Consider the following 23815-nt stretch of genomic DNA (forward strand, 5'->3'; position numbering starts at 1 on the left):
GGATTACACGCTGAGAATGAACGCTCACGTTGCTCAGAGTTGACGTGAGCCGATATGACTGGCATGCGCTGAAATCAATGGGCTTGCTTCACTCTGGCGTTCCCGTTGCTCGGTGCTGCCTTACGATTGCCTTTAATTAAGGGAGATTACGTTTCCTCTTTGGAAAAAAAAACAACAGTTAGTGCTGATGAAAGGCTCCGGATTAACAGCCTTGCTGAGCTATGGCCCTCATTTACCCATGGGACAGGGACAATGATGACTGCAGCATTACGAGCTTCCCCACACTTCATGGGCAGCTGGTGGGAAGACGGTAGTTTCTTCCATATGGCAATTCAGCCTCTCTGCTGAGACTGCCAACAGAGGTGCCAGCTATTACAGGGACATTTGTCTACTAAGAATTGGTCTGGGACCAGCAGCTTACTTCACACAGGCTACTGAATGGTCATCCGATGGTAACGACTCCAGTTGATACTGGGAGAGGGACTGAATCTCCCAGAGAAACAAGGGGATTAAAATAGGAAGTAAGGAGCGTGATGCTCTGCCCCCAAAACACTCCCAGTTTATATGGCCAGATCACAGAGAATACAGAAGTGTTAGAACATCCCAATCCCACTTCCTATCAGATCTCTGAACATCAAGACCATGGGGTGCATATGGAGTTCTTAGGTGACTTACGTCCCCTGTGCACAGTAGGGGTCATTTCACAGTAAGAGCTGTGGCTGGGGTGAGAAGAACAGAATCAGTAGGGCATGGGGAGGGTGACGGCAGAGAAAGGCCTGGAGATGGCCTCTAGGATCCCAGCTCTCAGGCAGCTAGGCAGAGAGTTTGTTGGTGTTTGTTGGTGAAGAAACTAGGGCTTGTGTTGGTGTGTGACATCACTGAAGGAGTTAACATGGCATTTTCCTCGGTCTACCTGAGAGGCCATTTTCCCCTTACTGTGATGTCTGAGTTCCTTGCTTCCTCTCCTCTAGTGGCTGCTGTAATGCCTACTAGGAAAGAACCCATTCAAGTGTCAGGAAATGATATTTTTAAAATCAGAAACTGGGATGTTTCCTTTCTCTGTCAGTTTCACTGGGATTTCCTTCACCCAGATGTCTTGCAACATTATTTTTAATTACTTTTATAACACGCCTGTCACTGCAGTAGAGTGACTAATCACTTGCAGATGACACTAAACTGGGAGGAGTGGTAGATACACTGAAGGGTAAGGATAGGATACAGAGGGACCTAGATAAATTAGAGGATTGGGCTAAAATAAATCTGATGAGGTTCAACAAGGATAAGTGCAGAGTCCCGCACTTAGGATGGAAGAATCCCATGCACTGCTACAGACTAGGGACCAAGTGGCTAGGCAGCAGTTCTGCAGAAAAGGATCTAGGGGTTACAGTGGACAAGAAGCTGGATGAGTCATCAGTGTGCCCTTGTTGCCAAGAAGGCTAATGGCATTTTGGGCTGTATAAGTAGGAGCATTGCCAGCAGATTGAGGGATGTGATCATACCCCTCTACTTGGCATTGGTGAGGCCTCATCCAGAGTACTGTGTCCAGTTTTGGGCCCCACACTACAAGAAGGATGTGGAAAAATTGGAAAGAGTCCAGAAGAGGGCAACAAAAATGACTAGGGGGCTGGAGCACATGATTTATGAGGAGAGGCTGAGGGAACTGGGATTAATTAGTCTGCAGAAGAAGAATGAGGGGGGATTTGATAGCAGCCTTCAACTACCTGAAGGGAGGTTCCAAACAGGATGGCTCTAGACTGTTCTCAGTGGTACCAGATGAGAGAACAAGGAGCAATGGTCTCAAGTTGAAGTGTGGGACATTTAGGTTGGATATTAGGACAAACTTTTTCACTAGGAGGGTGGTGAAGCACTGGAATGCGTTACCTAGTGAGGTGGTGGGAATCTCCTTCCTTAGAGGTTTTTAAGGTCAGGCTTGACAAAGCCCTGGCTGGGATGATTTAGTTGAGGATTGGTCCTGCTTTGAACAGGGGGTTGGACTTGATGACCTCCTGAGGTCCCTTCCAACCCTGATATTCTATATTCTATTATTCTAATCCTGTGGTGAGGGAGCAGAAGCAGAAAACAAAACCCTCTTCCTTCAGAATAAAAAGATGAAATTAGGCAAGTGAGGTGACGCATATTAATCAAATATTTCAATTAAGGCTGTGCATATTTGCATAAAATCTTCAGATTTCTGGACCTTCAGCTTTTACAGATAAGCACGAGTTATCCTGTATGTGCTAGTACCTTGCTGAACTGGGACCTAAACAATTCTGCAGAGAGAGGAAAAGTGCATGACTTTCAGTGGGAATGGTGAGTAAACCTTTAAGGGCTGGGATAGAAACTCACTCTTAACACACAATGTCGTTTGGGAGGGACCTGTATGAAACGAAGTAAAGGGACTTAGCACTTAATTAGAGAAGAGGAGAACCAAGCTTGGATGTATAGTTGGTGCCTGATTTTATCTTTTAATCTGTTTTTGTATTGTTTGGTTTTGTTATTAATAACATGGACATTTGGGGGCACAACTTGACTTTGTGTAGTTTTCTGAGCCAAGTTCTGGGCTCAGAATAACCCCACCTCACAATCGTTTTTAATGGTCTTCTCTTTGTTCTTTTCTCTGTTTGTGTTGTCCTTTCAGAAGCTTGTATGTGACACTTCTTATACTGTTCTTTTCCCAGTTGGCAAGCAGCGATTTCCCCAGCCCTGCTCCTTGTTGTGGGTCTTCCTTTGAATTCATCTAAGATTTCAACAACAAAGTGGTGATTTTTTTTAACATAACTTTGGAATCCAGGATGCAGATCAAGTGGCAATAGTTTTAAAGGAGGTACCAGTTTGGGCCTTAGCTACTTGCTATGGATCCTGTCCCGCCAGGTGCATGAAGCCTGATCCAAAGCCCTGTGAGGGTAATGAAAGATTTCCACTGCTTTCAGTGGACTTTGCATCAGGCCCAAAGTGGCCTCAACATCAGTTAATATCTATGGGAAATGAGAATGAGTGGGACTTCTCTGAAGCATCAGGGAGGAACAGATCCTAAATGAACTGCTGATGCCTCTTAGAATTACAGAAAAACTTTCTATTGGTGACAATCCATTTCTCTTTCACATTTTCAGTTTTTTCTCTTCCTTTGTTCTTTATTATGAAGAATATTGCACAAACCTATAAGACTTTGTCGGCTCATGTAGTTTATTCCCAACCTCATAATTTTTCTGGCAATTAACTGAGACATCATGACCAAAAGATAAAGATTTCAGGTGGAGTATAAACTACAGGAAATTCAGGAACAGGTAGCTTTCTTAAGAAATCAGGATCCTATATATTCATTTTCAGCTTTTCTAATGAAGGAAAGGAAATGCAGAAAACATGATATAACATCACAACTGCTGAATTCTGTGATGAATTAGCATGATCTATGCGTACTCGTGCCTGATACAAGATTGAACTGTTTCTAACTGTGTCATAGGCACTATACTGTTAACAGCGGATGGAGATTCTTATTTAAAAGTGGCAAAGGGTCTGTGATTGGTGGCAAGAACTGAGTTTTATCCCTGTGAAGTTCCAGGGCGCTCTTGTGTGCATCATATCAACAATTGTTAAGTTCTAAGTGGCCTGGGATTTGTTGCTACCTTCAAAGTGTGAGGAGGTTGGCTGGTTTAGGAGACTGGTAGTGAAATATGGAGCTTTTCACTTCTACAACATTTCCAAGAAGTCTTGGAATTTTGCACCATCTATAAAATTTACACTGGGATTCAGTTAAGATATATGGTGGTGCTGACAAAATAGAGTTACCTTCTGATGCTTTTATTTGGCCAATGTAAATTTAATTGATGGTCTCACTCCAGTCCCTAGTGGTCAGATGTCTACAACAGAAAACCAGTCATACGCACAACTTCACAGTTGGCACTAAGTTGTGTAATGCTGGTGGTTTCAACAGAGATGAAAGGGTGAGTTGGCCTGGAAACTGAATTCCTTTCTCCTACATTCAGGTGGACTTTCCATGTTGATCTATTAGAAAAGGGGAGGTGGGGAAAGCTTGCAATGCCACAGCCCATGCTGAACCTCCTCCATGGTCAGTTTCTAGAACTGTCCCGTCTGACCCTTTCTACTCTCTTCTCCTTGTCCCAACTGGGAGAAACACATGATGTAAACAAAAGGCCGAAATAGTGGTGTGTAAATAGAATTGTAAAATTTCCTTCACTTTTAGTAATCTGAGCTAGTGCTAGTAACATAAGTGAAGAAATGTGTGTGACTACAACATGGGATTTTTTTAAAGTTGGCAGTGGCACTTTAAAAGTGGGGTGGAGTATGAATTGTTTCTACTCTACTTTTCCAACATGCATTTCGAAGAAGCCTTGAAATTTTGCACCATCTACAGAGTTTACGCGGAGATTTATTTAGGGACAAAATCAGTGTGGTGGGAAAGTTTCTCTTTTTTGTCCCCTCCCTTATTTTCATTTTTGTCTTACTTTTTAATCACCTAAAGTTATTTAAAAACGTCCTGAAAGCTGGGAATCAGGGTTGCCTGGAATGTCTCCTGCCAGTTGCAAAAATGCTTTGCTTACTGTTTCAAGCTGGCAAATAGACCTTCCCACTCAGCATCCCCCATGCTCATGCCAAGCCCCAACCCATCTGTGCAGGTAGCTTCACCTCAATGGGGCTCTCCGCAGCCTCACTCCCTGGCGCCACCTGGTGCCAGTTCCCCCTCCCTGCGCCCAAACCACGTGTACCGCTCCTCCCCTTACAACCTAGCTATTTACTCCGGGGTTGAAGCGGGGCGGCCAATGGGAGAGCAGGAGGTGTGGCTCTAGGAGGCTGAGCTCCAATCACCACCAGGGACAGTCAGGGGGAGGAGGGGCCGGACTTTCACCACGTTGGGTTTGTCCGCAGCGCTAATTAATTTTTCCAAAGGCTGGGAGGGCTTCACTCCAGCCCAGGATCTTGCTGCTGCCTCTTCTGCACTGCACAGACCAGTCGCTGGGGCCCCTCCACTGCAATAAAATGTTTGACGGCTCCCTCCTGCCTCTCTTATTTCCTTTCCTGCTGCTCTGGGGACTGGACACCACCACAGGTAGCGCTTTTCTCCCCGCTCCTTCCTGCCCCCGGCATCACATTCTCCCTTTGGCTCTGACAGCTGCGGTGGCCAGGGAGCTGAGCAGCTGGGACCGGGCAGGCATCCTGCTGCGTTTGCAACTGCAGAAGCACAGGGCGTGCAGTGTTTAATTGTTGCTGGTTGCAGGCAGTTTCGGCGTGTTGGCTGCATGAGTTTGCAGCCCTCGGGGCATGCACCAGATCTGCTGCATGGCTGAGATCTCAGTTTGCAGGAGACATTGCTCCAGGCTTTTGTATTTTCTTTTCCTGTCCTGCGGCTGTAACGTTTCATGTGGAAAGTTGCTGACTGCCCTCGGTAACAGCTTTAAGTTGCTCCGCTTCCCCTCCCCGCAGGCTTTTATGGGGTTGGTGAAATGCGATGACTGTGGCTCTGTCTTATTTTATATATATATAGTAATGATACAAGGAGCCTTTTTTGCTATGTTTCCCCCTCCCTCTCCTCTTCCCTGCACCCTTAGGCCTTTGGTAGATGAATTTATTTCTGTATATAAATATATTTTCCTCTCTTGGCTCCACCGGCTGCAGCCTGTTGAGAAGTTCCAGGGCATTAAGACTTGAAGCTGAACCCCGAGGGCTGAGTGCAGGGGCCCGGGTAGAGCAGGGTGCAGGAGCGGGGTGCTGCAGCCGAGCGGGAGGGCTTGGTGCTTTAGATCTGGAGTCGGGGGGGGGGGGCTGCTTCTCTGTTGTAAAAAGTCGAGTTTAGTGTTCCCGACCCCCCTAGGTCTCCCAGGGGCGGAGGAGTTAACGCCTGAGCCAGCCCACGAGTGCCTGGTGTTAGCGGGTGGGCAGCAGGGCTGATGGGGGCTGGCACCCGCTCTGTCTGCAGTGTTCCCCCGGGGCGGGATGACTAGCAGTGGCCCAGCGGGGAGGGGTGTTTGCTGGGTGCCCCCAGGGCGAGCCGCCCTGACCCAGCGGGTGGGCTTAGCACCAGCCTCCGCCGGGACGCGAGTGACCCAGCCCTGCTTCTCCCCCGCAGCCGGCGGCGCGGAGCTGGAAGTGGCCATCCCGCAGCGAGTGGCGCTGGAGAAGATCCACCTGCTGCAGCCGGCCGGGGCCGGGCACGGGAGCAGCCCCCGGCGCCGGCGCTCGCCGCCCGAGGAGGAGGCCGTGCTGCTCCGCCTGCCGGCCTCCGGCCGGGAGCTCTACCTGCACCTCCGGCGGGACCTGCACTTCCTCGCGCGGGGCTTCGCGGTGGAGGAGCCGGGAGAGGCCCGGGCCCGCAGCCGCCCCCCGGCCGAGCAGCTCTGCTTCTACACGGGCCACGTGCTGAACCGCAGCGACTCCTTCGCCTCCGTCAGCACCTGCGCCGGGCTGGTACTGCACTTCCCGGGGGAGCTGGCCCTGGGGACCCCTTTCCGGCTTGGGGTACCCCTGTGGGGGCGGGGCTGGCCCTGGGGACCCCTCTCCGGCCTGGGGGACCCCTGTGGGGGCGGGGCTGGCCCTGGGGACCCCTCTCCGGCCTGGGGGACCCCTGTGGGGGCGGGGCTGGCCCTGGGGACCCCTCTCCGGCCTGGGGGACCCCTGTGGGGGCGGGGCTGGCCCTGGGGACCCCTCTCCGGCCTGGGGGACCCCTGTGGGGGCAGGGCTGGCCCTGGGGACCCCTCTCTGGCCTGGGGGACCCCTGTGGGGGCAGGGCTGGCCCTGGGGACCCCTCTCTGGCCTGGGGGACCCGTGTGGGGGCAGGGCTGGCCCTGGGGACCCCTTTCCGGCTTGGGGTACCCCTGTGGGGGCGGGGCTGGCCCTGGGGACCTCTCTCTGGCCTGGGGGACCCCTGTGGGGGCGGGCCTGGCCCTGGGGACCCCTCTCCGGCCTGGGGGATTCCCCTCGGGGCGGGCCTGGCCCTGGGGACCCCTCTCCAGCCTGGGGGATTCCCCTTGGGGCGGGCCTGGCCCTGGGAACCCCTCTCCAGCCTGGGGGATTCCCCTCGGGGCAGGGCTGGCTCTGGGGACCCCTCTCCAGCCTGGGGGATCCCTGTCAGGGCGAGACTGTTTCTAAGGACTCCTCTCCAGCCTGGGGGATCCCCATCAGAGTGGGGCTTGGTTCTAGGGTTCTCTCTGCTCATTGGCCCTATCCCACTTAATTATTAATCCTTTTGTTTAAATGTCTTCATGCTGATGGAGGAGTTCTGTCGTCTGAAGACATGGTGGGTGGCAGCATCTCTCTGCTCTGCTTGCTGTTCCCCAGTTGCTCATGTGCTCTGCTTGGATGGGAACATAGAGGTCAAAACCTGCCCTCCGGGAAGGAAGGGGCTCAGCAGCCTGCTCTTGTCTGACTGAGTTCCCAGCCTTCTTGCTCCAGTTGGGGCACTGAAAAGTCTCTGAAGGTTCTACTCTTTAGGATGTGTCAAAGTGGTTTGTGACGTGCTGCTCTCTGCAGTAGTAGCCTCAATGCATCTTGGTACTGAACCATTGGGTGTCTTGAACCTATATTCCAGAAAGACCCGTCCTGTACTGACCATCTCAGCAGCTAGTTACTTCTCACCCAGCTGCTGGACTGTCACCTGCCGTGTGGTATGTGATTGACAGCTCATCTGGCCAGAACAAGGCATCCTTAAAAAAAAAAAAAAAATTCCCCATGGAGAGGCAGCAGGTTTTAGAGCTCAGCCCTAGGCTCAGTTGATTAATCTATGTTCCTGCCACCTGACTTGCTGTGTGGTCTTGATCAAATGGCTGTATAAGAGCTAAGTATCATTAGCTGGAACCTGAGTCTATTTATTTCATCATCTTGTGGTTGCACTTACCCCTTACAATGTTTACTCAAAGAATACAACATGAGTCTGGATTCTTTATTAGACTCCTTATCTGTACCCATTTCCTCCCATCGGCCCTTTCCTGACCAGTACGCATGAATATCTGCTTTTCTGCACTGGAACAGCAATTTAGAGATACCCGATAGCTTTGTCGGTGACAGAATAGCCTGTGGAATAAACTGCTTAATGACACTACGATGCTTTTTGCACATTGGGTGGCAGAATTTCTCCACCGAAGGATTAAGTGTTATGGTTGGGTTTGTAATACAATGGGAGAGCATCATGCTGCCTGAGAAACTTGAGTTAGAAACTGGTGCGGGCCTCCTTTTAAAGAGAGGTGCATTGATAATCTGGGGTGGGATGACTGCTTGTGCTGTTTAACCAGACTGCAATCTGTGAAATACAGTTGGCATTGCATCTTAATCGTGCACTTGCCCTTCAAGCAGTAAAAGGAACTCTTGTTAAGGATGACTTTCCCGTTTCTTGATCTTTTGCCTTGGTCATTAGAGGTTTGAGTACTCGGGTGTTTGGGACATTTATTGGTTTTTAATTAATGTTGGTAACTTTGATTTCTGAAAAGTATAGGAACATTTACTGGGAGGCTTTGCTTATTGTTTCAAGTACAGATCTATTGGCAAACAATTAATCCAAAGTGATTTGAAAATAAGAAACTGCTCAGCACATGGATTAATCAGAGTTTGATGCTTTCCTTTGGAACCATATGAGGGCGCTGTGCCTCAGGTAAAAGACTGTATCCAAGATATTGAATATTAGCACATTTGTGATTGACACTGTAAACCGAGCCATATACCACCAAAAGCTTTTTGATGTTTAAAACCCATCTCTCTGGTTCTAGCTTTTTCACTGACAGCTCTGCACGTTTGCCACGAAGCATGCTTTGTTAATCCCATTCATGAAGTGCTGGACTTTTAAAAATACCTATTGTAGCATAGCTAAAAAGTACAACAGGCAAGGAAGAGAACTTTTTTGAAAGGAGAATGTAGTTTTAGACAGTATTAATTGCCTGAGATCTGGAAGTGAGTGAGGAGGAGTGAAAAAAGTTGGCATTATTCCCAGTGGAAAAGTTGGGGCAGGGGAGGGTGGTGGGTGGAACTAGACTAGTTCATCTTTGTTCTCTACTCTGCAAATTAGTCATGATATTTCTAGAGCATTTATGAATTCTAAACAAGCATCAAAATGATGCCATTGGAGCTAACTGACATTAGGTTCAGAAAATAAATAAGTTCTACAGGGAACAGTGACTTGGACTCCTGTAGTCAAAATTGCTCCTTGTACATGGGTAAATTCGGGGGCATTGCAAATACTTATGCCACCTATGCATTTGTTCCTGGGAATGGTGGAGGCAAACATATTGAGAGAGAGAGAGAGTACATCGGCATACTGGGATTATTGCTCATCTGTTGGATAAAGCCATGACATTGTCACCTAGTTAGCCATGAGAGATGGGGAGAATGATCTCAGAGCACTTCACAAATGTGAATGAATTAAGCCTACTAACAGCCCCATGAAGTAAAGAGACATTAACCACGACACTAGAGCTTTTGTTTATGTAGAAGTTGCACCAATTAAACTGAACCAGTTTTAAAACTAGTTTAATTCATGCAAAGCCCTGTGTAGACTAATCAATTTAAGATAACTTGATATAAGCCGGTTTTGCATTCATTTAAGAGTACTCACATGTCTTTTACATTGCTTAACTAAACCCAGTTTTAAATTGTGCCTCTAGTTAAATGGTGCAGCCTTGTTTGTAGACAGTCTAAGGGTACTGAGAGCATGTGTGACTTGACTTGCTCAAGGTCATACAGGAAGTCCATGGTTATGCATGTCTAGAACCCAGGTATTCTGGTTCCCAGTCTTGGTCGTTAACCACAAGACCATCATTCCAGTAGGTTGTTAATTCAAGCTGCCACCTAGACCTTGTCTGCAATAGAAAACTAGGAACTCGTATTTTCCAGCAGTGCAGTTCTATGGATGACAGAAGTGGTGGCGGTTATAGTGTAGATCAGTGTTTCCCAAACTTGGGACGCCGCTTGTGTAGGGAAAGCCCCTGTCGGGCCGGGCCGGTTTGTTTACCTGCCGCGTCAGCAGGTCCAGACGATCGTGGCTCCCACTGGCTGCGGTTCACTGCTCCAGGCCAATGGGCGCTGCTGGATGCGGCGGCCAGTATGTTCCTCAGCCCGCACCGCTTCCTGCAGCTCCCATTGGCCTGGAGTGGTGAACCGCGGCCAGTGGGAGCTGCAATCAACCACGCCTGTGGACCGGTAGATAAACAGGGGCTTTCCCTACACAAGCAGCGTCCCAAGTTTGGGAAACACTGGTGTGGATGAAACAGACTTGTTGTGTGCGGGGTTAGATAACCTTGGTCTAACCAGAGCTAGTGTGATATTTAACGTGAGGATTTGTTCCTCAATAAAAGGGGTTGACTCATTTGCACAGGCAAGACCATGTGTTATAACGCGAGCAGGGGACTGTTAAGTTTTTAAACATGTGCTTGGTAAATGTTGTAGGTCCCACCTGGTAGCAGCCAGCATCGGAGACAAGATAGTGGAATGGTGTACTGCTGGTTTCCCTTAATGTGGAAATTGCAATGTTTGCTGCAGGCAGTGAGAGCTCTCTTTGTTCATTGATACTGTATATAACTTCACGGACCTAGTTCATCTGTTTTTATTCTGGACCGATTCCAACCCTCTAGCAGAGTTTGGCAGAGCAGTGCTTGACAGCTGCCTTCCATTGTGTTTTTGTTACTCTTGTGGTTGAAGCCATAGCAGAGAACAGGTACAGCTTTTTAAATGCTGAGCTTTCCATGTGTTAATTGCCACAGTCTCTTCCCTGAGGGCCAGCAGGCTTATCAGCTATACAGATCCATGAACCCCCATCTTTCAAGTAAAAGAAAAGGTGAACCCTGTCTGCAGGTGACTTTCGGTCATTAATTTGCCTCATGGTGTCCAGCGTGGTAGTATTTCAACATGTCTCCATTTGGAATTGGGATTTTTCAAAGCTTGCATTTTAAGTATTAATTCCTTCCCTTCTCGTTCCAGCCAGAGTCTATGTGAACTGCTAGCATGAGACACTATTCATTCCACATTTGATTAGTATGTTTATACTTTGGTGATAACATGCCAAGTATGCAGGGCAATGGTGAAGGTGGTTTTGGTTATGTGCGCCTTGAATTTTGGCCAGTGTTTTAAGTGATTGCGCTTAGAGATGAACCGAGGATGTCATTTCTGTGTATTAGGTTTAGACTGACTTTGAGGTGGTGTCTGTTCTGGTTTAGAAACCAACCTGAAACCAAAATCACTGGGGCAGGTTTGGATCCAGAGACTTGTCGGAATTGCTTGGCCCATTCTAAAATTTGGAGGCTGGGGGGTTTGGATACAAATACATGTATTCCTGAAGCTAAGACGTAAGTGAAAGATTCAGCCTTTCCTTCTACCAGTATCCTTTATCTTTCTTTCCACACTGTGTTTCCAGCCCCTTTGCGTTCAAGCAAGACTTTATGCAGCCTCCTTTGAGCGAAGTGGATCAGTGGTAGCAGATTACCTATAGTACAAAAGCTGGTCAAATAAAAACCATGAGGTTCCCATTGTACGATGAAGCAAAGTGATGAAGTTACACTTGAAGGAATAAACTAAAAGCTGGGAAACCATCAAGGTTTTCCAGCTTTGTCCTCCATATTCAGCAGAGAGAAGAGGACTTCTTTTCTTTCCAGTTCCACACACAAAAGAAGAAGAACAGCAGAGCAATGAGGCCATTCCAGCTAAGCTTTGGAGCATTTTGCATGGGCCATTCTTCCTTAGATGGATGTGGACAAGCTTTGGCAAGTATGGACAAAAGGAGACAATAAAGCATTCGGCCAGACACTGTTGAAAATGTGACCCAGTCAGGTGAGCATTGTTCGGGAAAGATGAGTAGAGAGCTAAGGGGCCCTGCCCTCCGAGGGGCTAAGCATGCTCTGCTGCTGGCGAATTGAAGATGAAGTAGTCAAGCTACAGTAGATGAGTTGCAAGAAAGTCTGTGCAGTTAGAGAAATGGAAGGGAATTTTTCTTCCCCACCTTGCATGGGAGGAGCTACACGGGTGGAAATAATAAAACCAAATGCTGCTTGGTATAGCGTGATGGCCAGGACTTCTGAGCAACAGACGAAATGAAGACAGGGCACCCATAAATTAGCTGCAGTAGGTAGGAATATTGACCATGTCTATCGTTAGTCCTCCTCCCACCTCAGTGACTTCTCTTTATGGGCAGACAGGAAGTTGCAGGAGTAACTAAATTCCTTGGAAAGGCCATCATGCTTGGGTGATGGCAGAGAGAGTTTGCTCTATTCAGCTGCTGGCTCTGGGGAGCCCAATCCAGAGGTTCGACAGTAAAAGTACCCCAGCTGAACTCTTCTGGGTGACAGTGGAATTGTAGGTGAAATACACAGAGAAGGCCCCAATCAGCTGGGTTGAAGCCTGGTTGTGCAGTGTGGAGTGACTGGAGAGCGTGTGGAAATTAAAACATTTCAGAGTCACAGCTGAGCAGTTGGGAAGGGAGTCCGTCAGACTTTAAAACTGTGTGCGTGCCTGTGTAATTAATCTGCAATGCCAATGAGCACTTAGGAGCAGGGAAACCTCTGTTAAAGATTCAGCACCCCTGCCCCTCCAGTTAAGAAAAGAGAGCTTGCACTATACATCTCAGAGACCCTCCTGCAAAAGGTTTGCAGGATTGGGCTCATCAAGTATAAAAATCACCCTCCGAGAAATCCTCCCACAAAACAATGTGTTTGGAAAAATCAGGAATGTTCAACGCAAGGAAAAGAAAGCAAACTTCCTGTATTCAGCATGAATAATTAAAAAAAACAACAACAAAAAAAAAAGGCAAGCCCAATTAAAAAAATCCTCTGCAGGTCACTTTTTAAAATGTATATTTTGTTACCTTTCTATGGATGGTGTTAAGTGATGTTATGGTGTTGAAAAGGGTGGGACAAACAGCCTAAATGTTGGATTGTATTAGCATGTGGTCTGGACCAGAACCATATGCAGTGCACTTCTGGAAGTTTGGATTTCCATCTCTAATTAGCACTATTGCGCTTTGGCTACTCTAGTTTGTACTGAAAAATCATCCATCCTTTCCTTACCACTAACAAATTCACCATCCATTTTAGTCAATTTCACGGTCATAGGATTTTAAAAATTGTAAATTTCATACTTCGCTGTTGCTGACGGTGGCACTGCCTTCAGAGCTGGGCAGCTGGAGAGCAGCGGCTGCTGGCCAGGAGCCCGGCTCTGAAGGTAGCGTCGCTGCCAGCAGCAGCGCAGAAGTAAGGAGGGCATGGTATGGTATTGCCACCCTTACCTCTGTGCTGCTGCCGGCGGAGCTAGGCCCTCAGTCAGCAGCCGCTGTTCTCTGGCCACCCAGCTCTGAAGGCAGAGCAGAAGAAAAGAGAGCAATATTACAGCCCCCCTAAAATAACCTTGCGAGCCCCCCCAGTACAACTCCCTTTTGGGTCAGAACCCCCAGTTTGAGAAATGCTGGTCTCCACTATGAAATCTGTGTGATATAGGGTAAAAGCACACAAAAGACCAGATTTCATGATGGGAGACCAGATTTCATGGTCTGTGACACGTGTTTCATGGCCGGGAATTTGGTAGCACCCTAGTAATAGCCAAAGATGGGCATGCTGCGGTAGCCAGGACCTGCGGCAAGTCTGGAGGACACAACGGTAAAAATGCTGGTGAATGGCCTTCACGGAATGCCAGTGCTGGGTCAACACTAGCAGTTCCTTGTTGCTACCATCAGTGGCGGTGTAATGGTGTGAGATCACCGCCAAAAGCCGAGTGTAGATAAGGGCTTAGGGCTTGTCTACACTTCAAATGCTACAGCGGCATAGCTCCGCTGCAGTTGTGTTTCAGGGAAGCCACTACCTATGCTGACGGGAGGGGTTCTCCCATTGATGTAGTTCAGGGATCGGCAACCTTTGGCCCGCGGCCCGCCAGGGTAAGCACCTTGGCAGGCCGGGCCAGTTTGATTACCTGCCACATCCGCAGGTTCGGCTGATTGCAGCGCCCACTGTCCGCAGTTTGCCACTCCAGGCCAATGGGAGCTGCGGGAAGTTGTGCCGGCTGAGGGATGTGCTGACTGTCGCTTCCCACAGCTCCCATTGGCCTGGAGTGGCGAACTGTGGCCAGCGGGAGGCCCGACCCACCAGGGTAAGTACCCTGGCAGGCTGTGTGCCGAAGGTTGCCGATCTCTGGCATGGTTAATAATCCACCTCCCTGAGAGGGGGTAGCTAAGTCGTCAGATGAATTCTTCCAGCAACCTAGTGCTCTTTTCGTCACATGTGTCTGATGAAGTGGGTATTCACCCCCAAAAGCTTGTGCTCCAATATGTCTGTTAGTCTGTAAGGTGCCATGGGACTCTTTGTCGCTTTTTACAGATCCAGACTAACACGGCTACCCCTCTGATACTTGCTTTCTACACAGTGACTCAGCTTGGTTTAAGTACACTGCTCAGGGGTGGATTTTTTACACCCTTGACTGATGTATTTAAACCAACCACCTTTTCTAGTGTAGACCAGGCCTTAGTGGCAAACAAGATACTGCGTAGACTCCAGGAGGGTGATTAACTCCTGGTAGCAATAGACTAGATTAGCGTTCGCAGATGTTTTCTTGCATGACTGTTCACTGTGTATGCAAGCCACTGGGAAGCTGTGCGTGTGTTTGAACTCCTCATTGATCACATAAAGAAATAAGGAATGGGACGTTTTCTGCTGGTGAGCCATCTTGAGTTGATTGGCGATTAAAAGTTGGGTAGAAGGCAATGGAGGGAACCATTATTGTTCCTGGGGTGGGGTGTGGCTGGGGAAAGGGTGGACGTCTTTTTATTTTGTTGTTTGAATTGACTTGGCAGTTCACTTGCATGCCTTGTGAGGGTGAAACTATTCCAGCCTTGGAATATTAACTGCACCGCGTGGTTCTGTCAGTTGTAATGGCCTGTCACACTAATTGTAAAGTCCAAATTCGATTCATACCTCTGACAGTGAATTTCTAGAGCTTCTGTGGAGCTGCAAATCAGTCCTCACACTGAATTTTTCTGTTCTGATAATTCTCATGTCTCAGGTGTTCGAAGGCGGTTGGCTGACGGCTTCTTGCCTTCCAGCAGACCCAACCTGTGCCATTATCTGATGTAATGATGTTGCTTGTCATGCTATTGCTTACATATTTTCCTTGAGAACAGCAGCATACAGACCACAGGAAGTATCTAAGATTGTGATCTCTTCCCCCGACTCCCCAGTAAACCTAAATTGACACATATGAAACTTTTTATATAATTGGAGTGATTGAAGAGAATTCCACAGCCAGAGACTTGGAAAAACCAGCCCCAGCAGTGATGTTGCATCGTTTGACTTCAGTAACTCCAGAAACCAGCCCCCTTTCCATTCCTGAGCTAGTTAGGGGCAGTTTAGTATAGCCTTGCTCTGATGCTGATGTCTGGTTTAAAGACTGGATTTGGAAGAGTCAATCTGAACAACAGTACTTGTTGCAAAAAAGTAAATAAATGAACTGAGTCAGTCAATAGTCAAGGCACTAGGTCATTATGTCCCTGAGTAAACCAGAAAGCCTTCAGCACTTCTTACAGGCAAATTTGGGAGAAATGGTAAATCCCTTTAGATGTATTTGATGGGCCCAATCCTGCAAACTTTCCATACCTCATATTCCAGTTAATAAGCTTGTAGGATTAGATCCTAGATTCCTTCTTAACCCGTGCCAGGGTAGAGACGTGTAGCTCTTTCCCTCCATAACTGAGCGGAAAGAGTTTTTTTGCAATTCCAGAGCAAATGTGAAACATAAGGACTTTCCAGTGGTTTAAATTATTTTTGCACTTGATGCCAGAAAGTTGGGCTAATGTTAGGTGGTGATGAAACTGACTTTTTCTTACATATTTTTGGCCCCAGAGAAAGTGGCTGGCATAGTTTCAGGAGCTCTGGTGTGGTTTTTAGTACCAAAGTACCAGATTTACAACCCTTCTTCTATATAATTAAAACCTATATTGAAAAAAAATAAAAGGGAGTGGGGGTCAGGGCTACCTCCCAGCAGGAAGGTTGGAATAAGGAATGCATGTAGTGGAGAGCATCATAGGGGAAGCTAGAATTACTGCTTTCTTCAAAATGATCCTGGCAAAGCCCACTTAGTTATTAAAGATAAGAAACTATCATTCTTCTGAAACTCCAGTGTGGAGCAAGTTCCGTGAAACTATTAGGTGTTCCTTAGGACCCACATATAACCGTAATTCTTGCTCATAAATAGCATCTTCCGTTTGGGTCTCAATCTATTTGTAGAGTGCATAAATAGACTTTCCCTCGGAGCCCTCCTTTTAGGTAGGGAAGTCATTGCTATCCTTGTGTAAGGATTGGGAAAGGCTGACTTGGAGCACCAAGAGTTTTGAAATCCCAAGCTTTCGAAAGTGGCCTCTGATTTTGGGAGGACTTTGCATTTGGGTGCTCAGTTCTCTCCAATTCCTAGATGTTCTATAGTAGGGATCAGCAACCTTTTGCATGCGGCTCGCTAGGGTAATCACCTTGGCGGGCCAGGCCTGTTTGTTTACCTGCTGTGTGTCTGCAGGTTTAGCCGATCGCTGCTCCCACTGGCTGTGGTTTGCTGCTCCAGGCCAATGGGGGCGGCGGGAAGCAGCAGCCAGTACATCCCTCAGCCAGCAGTGCTTCCCGCCGCCCCCATTGGCCAGGGAGGCGCGATTGGCCAAACCTGCCGATGTGGAAGGTAAACAAACTGGCCCAGCCAGCCAGGGTGCTTACCCTGGCGAGCCACGTGCCAAAGGTTGGCGATCCCTGTTCTACAGAAGTGAAAGAGTTAGCAGCTTCTAGCTGAAAATCCTTTTATGGGGATCCGCAGCCAGACTCTGTCAGTGGGGTGGCCCAGATGTAAGTGAGCACAGGATCTGGCGCCACGTGTGGAAACAGAATTTACAGGATGTATGTCACGTACATTTTAAATCATGTTAGTGCAGTCAGCAGTTCAGTGTCCTGCACTAGCACGTACGTGCAGATCCCTTCTTTGGATGCTTGCCTGACTGGCATAGAACGCATTGAAAACACCCATCTAGTCTCGTTTTCCCTATACCGTGGGTGTTGCATAAGTGTGCCCGCAGAGAGCTGAACGCAACCCGATCCCTTTTTAAATCAAGCTAACATGCACTAAAGGCCAGTCTAGCGTGTGCTGGGTTTATAGGCTCCTTCTAGTTGACTCCAGTAGAAGTTGGATCGGACCCTTAGACGCGTAGCATACTTTCAAGGGATCCTACTGGGTAAAAAGTCCTATTTTTAAAACTGTTTATTTTATAGTAATCAAAATAATTGATGAATGAGTGAAGTGAAAAACCAGATTGTCAACACGCCTTTTCTCCCTAGGGTTAGTAATCTCCAGCGGGGTGAGTAAAAACTGAGAGCGTTTTAAAAAATTCAGGCTAGGGTGAGATCCTCACCCTACTCTGTCCCCTCTGTGCCAGTTAAAGAGCCGGCATGGCTTAAAGGGGCTCTAATAAGTCTTGGATCCAGCTGGTAGAGGATTCCCCTGGTGCAGGAAGTGTGGAAGACAGACTTGGAGCACGCCCTCGCCAACCCGGCATAAGAGTCTGGGCTGGTGGCAGCGCTGCAGCTGAAACATTGCAAAGGCTTGGGGCTGTGCTGTGGCCCCAAGGGCAGCCTGGGAAGGCTGCTTGTATTCAGACAGGCCCCAGGGCCCTCCGTGTTACTCCAAGGGCAGCAGAGAAGCTCATAATTGGGAGAACACAAAGCCACCCTTGGCTGTGAGTTCTGCACCGCATCTCGCAGAGCCACAGCAGATAGAATCTCGCCCTTCTTCTACTTCTGGTGTGTGTTGACTTGGTTGCAGTTTGTTCAGCTGGGGCAATGAGAGTAGCTGAGTAAGGCTCAGTTCTGTTTACACACATTTCCTGGCCTGGCCCTTGTGAGCTCGCAGAGACTGTTCACTACCAATGCTGGAGACGAGTTCAATCCCATTAAAGTAACTGGTTTCCTTGAAATGATCAAAATAATCAGTTCGGTTATTGTTCATGAAATGAAAACTTGGGGCACAGCCTGCCTGAGACTGCAGCACCCCTTTGGAATTGTGCTTGCCCCTGATTTTGCATGGCTATCTGTGCATCGATATGTGGTTATAACATGTCTCCTTTGTGCGTCTTTTCAGAACAGCTTAGAGCCATGTTCATATTAACTTTTTTGTTTTGAAAATGAAGTCCTCCCCCAAGCCTCCCTTTTTCCATCTTCCAAGTGTCCTTGAGGAATTAATAAAATGTGTGATGTTAGAGGAGGAAAAAATCAAGACTTCCCTGTAGGTCATACGTTGCCACTCTACGACAGTTTTATTTGTGCAGTAAAAACTCTTGATTGTTCTTGGCAAAAGTTCTGTTGAAACTGAGACCTTCAGTCCACCTGTATCCTTGTCTGCTCTACTTTGGGGCTTGAGTGTAGCTTGATTGTCTGTTGGGCGACAATTGGTACTAGTCCATTTTGGGCAGAATATTCAGGACACAGAGTTTTTAATTCTGTTTAAAGTATTACGGAAACAGGACCTAAATATTGGGTTTCTTCAGCTTTCATGGCAAGTAATGCCTGGCACTTTTCCTCCATTGATCTCAAAGCACTTTACGAAGGAGTTCAGTATCATTATCCCCATTTTAAGGATGGGAAAACTGAGGCACAGAGAAGTGAGGTGAGTTACCTCTTGTCACACAGTAGGCCAGTAGCAGACCAGGGAATAGAAGCCAGGTCTAAGTCCCTGTCCAGTGCTCTGTCCACTAGACAGCACTGCAAATAGGTTAAGAGAATATAATTGACATCTCCTTCACCTTGTGTTCTGGAAATTAAATGAAGAGGATCAAAGACATATACAATTTTGTCATGTAGACAATGACAATAGGATTCCATAAGTAGGGAAATCTACTCTAATGTCATGCCTGAGAGATGCAGCTCTTTCCTTTTATAGGAGTGGGGGGTTCATGCTGAGTAACAGTAAATGTACAAACTTAGTGTTTCAGATAAAGTCCAGCAAAGAAAAAGCCAATGGGAGTTTATTACTGGTGTCTTCAGAGTTGTTAAAAAAGAAGAAGAGCACCTGACCGTCTAGGTCTGTGTCTGAAGCACATTCAGCGTTATCCAGACCGTAAGAGGCTCATCCTTTCCATTATCATTCATCTCTTAACCCCACCAAATCTGTCTCCCTTTCCCTGGCTCTGGCCTCCTGACTCATCCAAAACTTGTCTTTTCCAGCACACTTGGCTCTTTGGCTGATCCACTAGCCTGTACTTGGTGGTTCTCATTTCTACCACCCTTATGGTTCTCTATCTTCTTAACCTCCAGTAGCGCCCCCCCTTCCTCCCCCAGCTATTGTGGGTACTCCACAAAACGCTAGACCAGTTTGCTAGGTGAGAATCTGGCCTTGTATTTATACTTTGGGGACTCGGTAGGTTTTTTCTGGCTTTTCTGAGCTAGTTTGTTCATCCCAAGACCATATGCCCCTGGTCTGTTTCATCTCTGAAACCATGCAGTATTTGAACACTGAGTCCTACCCATCTCCTTTTGCTGTTCCAGGGTTGTTCTGTTTGTCGGTTCTTTCTCTCATCTAGTTTTTAAGTATCACTGGAGCTTTCACCTCTTCTTGTCAGAGACTCTTCTGGCTCCGTAGTTTAATATATCCTAATATTGAGAAGGTTTTTTTCCCTGATGTTCGTAAAGTGTTTTTATAAAATGTTAGAAAAAATGCTTATTTGTGCTCCCACAACTTTTGAAAGGAACAGATTCACCACTCCAACTTTCATGTTAGCTGCTGAATACTTTGAGGGAGGGACCATCTCTTTGTTATGTAAACACAGCACCTAGCACACTGGAGCTTCTAGATGCTATATTAATACAAATAATTAATACTCTTACCTTCCACTCAAACACATAAACAATGGGTGGAATCTGTGGGCTGTGTCATGCTGATGAGACTAGATTGTCTTGATCCCTTCTGGGCTTAAAACCTGTGTATACTCACAAATGAGCGTGAAAATGCATTGCTGTGAAGTGATCTGGCGGGAATAAGAAAAGCACTGAGTCAGCACGATGAGATCTAGGAAAGGAACTAATATTTTTTCCCCTGTGTGGACAGATTGGCTATATCCAGATTGGAACAGAACAGCTGCTAATACAACCTGTAAATATCTCGGAGACCTCATTCAATGGAAGAGAGCATTTCATCAGGCACAAACGATCCTCAAAATCCACCTATCCTGCTAAGTCCCAGGTCCCTGCCGAGCACTGCAAAGTCGTATCAGGTGAGTTTGAGAAAAGGCATGAGATCAACTGTGTGAATGCATTACAGTCACGACTGTTGTACTGTCAAAGGTCTCTGTTCGCTGGTGCTCCAGCTCTGAATTTTAGCACAGTGAGAGGTAGTGATGAATGAGATGAGGTGATGGATCATGCTGCGACTTCAGGTAGAGAGGGTTTAAATGTCAGTTATGTGAATACAGAGATAAATAGACCCATATGCTGGGTATCTTTGAAACCCTGCGTTTAAGTAATTGAAAAATAAATATGGTGTGAACCGAGGTAGGCAACCTATGGCATGCGAGCTGATTTTCAGTGGCACTCACACTGCCCAGGTCCTGGCCACTAGTCTGAGGTGCTCTACATTTTAATGTAATTTTAAATGAAGCTTCTTAAACATTTTAAAAACCTTATTTACTTTACATACAACAATAGTTTGGTGATATATTATAGATTTATCGAAAGAGACCGTCTAAAAACGTTAACATGTATGACTGGCACCCGAAAGCTTAAATCAATGAATAAATAAAGACTCGGCACACCACTTCTGAAAGGTTGCCGACCCTTGTCTAAACCTTTGCTTAATTGGGTTTCTTTGAGTTGCACTGTAACAAGATAATGTGAAGAATGATTGATTGTAGCAGGATAGAGAATTAGGACCCCTGGTTTTTATGCCTGTCTCCCAGCATTCTGACCTTGGACAGATCTCTTAACCTCACTGTGAGCTTCCTCATCTCTAAATTGGTTAGAACAGTACTTGCCCGTGTCGCAAATGTGAAGTGCTGTGAGAACCTGATTGAAGGCGCTGTACGATGTTCCACTTTTAACAGGCTGATCTTATAGCATCTTAAGTCAGTGGGAGTTTTGTCAGGTGATGTCAGTGGGAACAGGATCAGGCCCTGCCTGAGAAAATTCTCATGTACACTCCTAGCTTTGTAATTTATCTATGAATGAAGAAGATTCAAAGGTGCCTCTCGCAGAGCGTGATCCCAGGAAATGGTTTGTAGGAAGGAAAAGGTGTATTCCCTGAGAGTTTGAAATGCACAATCAGAATATCTGGTAGAGGGGAGAGATGGGCAGAATTAAGTTTTGGTAAAAATTGTACAAAATTTAAAAATATTCAGTTTGTCCTTCCCACATTTTATCTATCTGAATTCAGACTGTTGGAGCAGCCCACCTTTTAATATGAACAGTGATGCAAGTTATGCAGCCAGATGAGCAAACTTATTTCTTAATGATTTTGTAAATGCTTATGTGAATCTGAAATTGCCAAGGGTGGTTTGACCGCAGATTTCACACCTGAAATCTGGCTTGGCTTTGGTTCCTGCTGTTCGCTTGATTTTTCAGTGTGACGTTCTCATCAAATTTTGGCTTATCTATTTTAGGAGTAAAGATCTTTTAAAATGGCTGCTCACAAAAATGGTTATCCTTTTGATCATGTAAGATAAATGAAATGACCTATTCGGATGTCCCACTTTCCTGGAGATGAGCCTCAGGGAGCTTCTGGCTCTCTCTCTAGCCTTGTGAACCAAGGTTGGAGCTCCAAGTGAATGTGGCGGTCGCCTCCTTTGCAAACAAATTTCAGCGCCTCTGTATTTGTACCTTCGGAGTCATTTTGGTGTGCATGCTTGTGTCTGTCTTTTGTGGGGTTTATAAGCTTAACTGGAGGATAGTGTCTGAACCAGAACCCCAATCCAACCCCTGAGGATGACGGTTATTTGAAATCAACCCTAGATCTGGTTCTTGTGAATAGAGCATCTCTCTCTAAGGTACTGAACCCAACTCCTAGTGGTCCTTAATTAGATGGGGTTTGGATTCTGAACCCAAACTGTGCTGCTCATTCCGATCTGTGGAATCCCCATCTATACGTATAATGACTGAGGGAGGAGAGAGTCTGCTGAAATCACTGGGTGTTTAGGAAGTTCTGAATTGCCAGTCTTCAGTGGTAACAGAGTGGGATAATGTTAGAATTATATATTTATTAAACAGAAAGGAGGACAGATGAGGATGTAATTATATAAGCAATAACCCTAAGTTCTCCACTGGCATAAGAGAGAGTAAGAATCTGATTTAATCAGTGGCACTTGTTCTTCGTTAGCATTTCTCTACCTATTGATATTTTCCTCCCCTCTCTTTCCTCACACCCCTTTTTTTTACCTCTTCAGTAACTCCAGGGGAATAAAAACCAAAAGCTTGGGTAAATGTATCCAGTTGGAGAGTTTTGTGCCTATGAGCCCCTGCAAATCTTCCCAGCCTTTCAGTACGTAACAACAGTACTGGAAACATTGAACAAATGCAGCTTGTTTAATGTTAGTAAGAAAACAGCTGGTGATATTAAAATACCCTCAGCGATTCCAAGAAGACGTATGAATGTGTGTTTAGTCACCATGTCCTGGCTTCTCCCATTTTTAAGACCCAGGGCCAGATCTTCAGCTAGTGTAAACTGACGTAGTATTGGCTTCAGTGGAGCTCTGTCAGTTTACGCTAGCTGGAAATCTGTCCTAGAAGGCTGAACACACAGATTTCTTGCATACTGTGCAAAACCTGGTCTCGTTTCATGAACAGCACTATGTGCCTACGTGTTTCGTTCCCCTTACCTCTTCCTCGTCATTCCTGATCCCCACTCCTTGTACTGGGTGAACTCTGTGCTGGGTGGAACAGTGGTAGGTAACTTCTTGTGCTGTGTGCACTTTTTTACACGTTGTTGCTGTGGGGCAGTCAGGGAAGCAGTAGATATGGGAGTTGAGGGGATCAGGAGTAGAGTTTATCAGGTATTCTGGACAGAGTAGAGAAGATCAGGAGCTGGAGCTGTCATGGGACATTCAGGGAGGTGGCAGCCATGAAGGTCACTGATATTGAAACCAGCATTCTATAGGAAAGGCAGTTGCAGTTCGACTTGGGGAGGTGGAGGGATTGTGGTGAGGGGGACAGAGGGTCTCGGAAAGTTTGCATATCCTCTTGTTAAAGGATGCCACGTTTAGGGATTTAACCTTTGGAAATTAGCTCATTAATTTGGATAGTCAGCACTGATTGGTTAGTTGCTGATTGTTGACAGAACGTGGTTTAAAGCAGAGACCCTGTTTTCTCTTGTGTGTTTTGTGTAGAGCTGAGCTCTTACCTCACCAGTGGCTGTTGTGATGGGTTCAGACCCCCAAACTCTGTCTCCAAACACCCCTGAACTGTGGGGAGAACAAGATTTGATCAGAATTCTGCAACTTGGGATCACCCTAGTGAGGATGACATGTCTCATACCAGAGGTTGCTCTTGCACATACAACGTTTTGGACCTCTCCGGCTTTGACGGCTACGTGCTGTAGTTACTGCATCTCTGTTACTTAGAGCAAATACAATTTTTACTACTATAGTATACAACATTATCAATAGTTTAAACTGTGCTTGTCAGGAAAACAGCCTATGCGCGTGCAGTGTTGCATGTTACTACTCGTTCATCTACACCTTCATTCTTATAGTCCACTGAGACGCAGTGGGTTGCCGCTGCACAACTAAAGTCATTTCTGCATGATGCAGAACTCCCTTTGCTCATTTGCTCTGTTGGAGTCCAGGGAGCCCAGAACTTTGCAATACTGGGCTCCTTGTTTATTTACAGCTTTTTGA

General features: G+C 46.8%; 1 protein-coding gene across 2 annotated transcripts in view; it reads left to right on the plus strand.

Annotated features, from left to right (window-relative positions):
- Positions 1-4991: 4991 nt before the first annotated feature.
- The window catches only part of ADAMTS17 (ADAM metallopeptidase with thrombospondin type 1 motif 17), a 265553-nt gene continuing 246729 nt past the window's right edge, over positions 4992-23815 (plus strand). Inside the window, exons 1-3 of one of the 2 annotated variants that reach the window (XM_030578668.1) lie at positions 4992-5065; positions 6083-6420; positions 20041-20206. In XM_030578668.1, coding sequence (XP_030434528.1) covers positions 4996-5065; positions 6083-6420; positions 20041-20206 — 574 coding nt within the window. In that variant the 5' untranslated portion in view covers positions 4992-4995. Of the gene's footprint in view, positions 5066-6082; positions 6421-20040; positions 20207-23815 lie in introns of those variants that run through there. The other variant, XM_030578669.1, reaches the window with a different exon arrangement.

The sequence above is a fragment of the Gopherus evgoodei genome, chromosome 10 (genome assembly GCF_007399415.2).
Source record: "Gopherus evgoodei ecotype Sinaloan lineage chromosome 10, rGopEvg1_v1.p, whole genome shotgun sequence".
NCBI lineage: Eukaryota > Metazoa > Chordata > Testudines > Testudinidae > Gopherus > Gopherus evgoodei.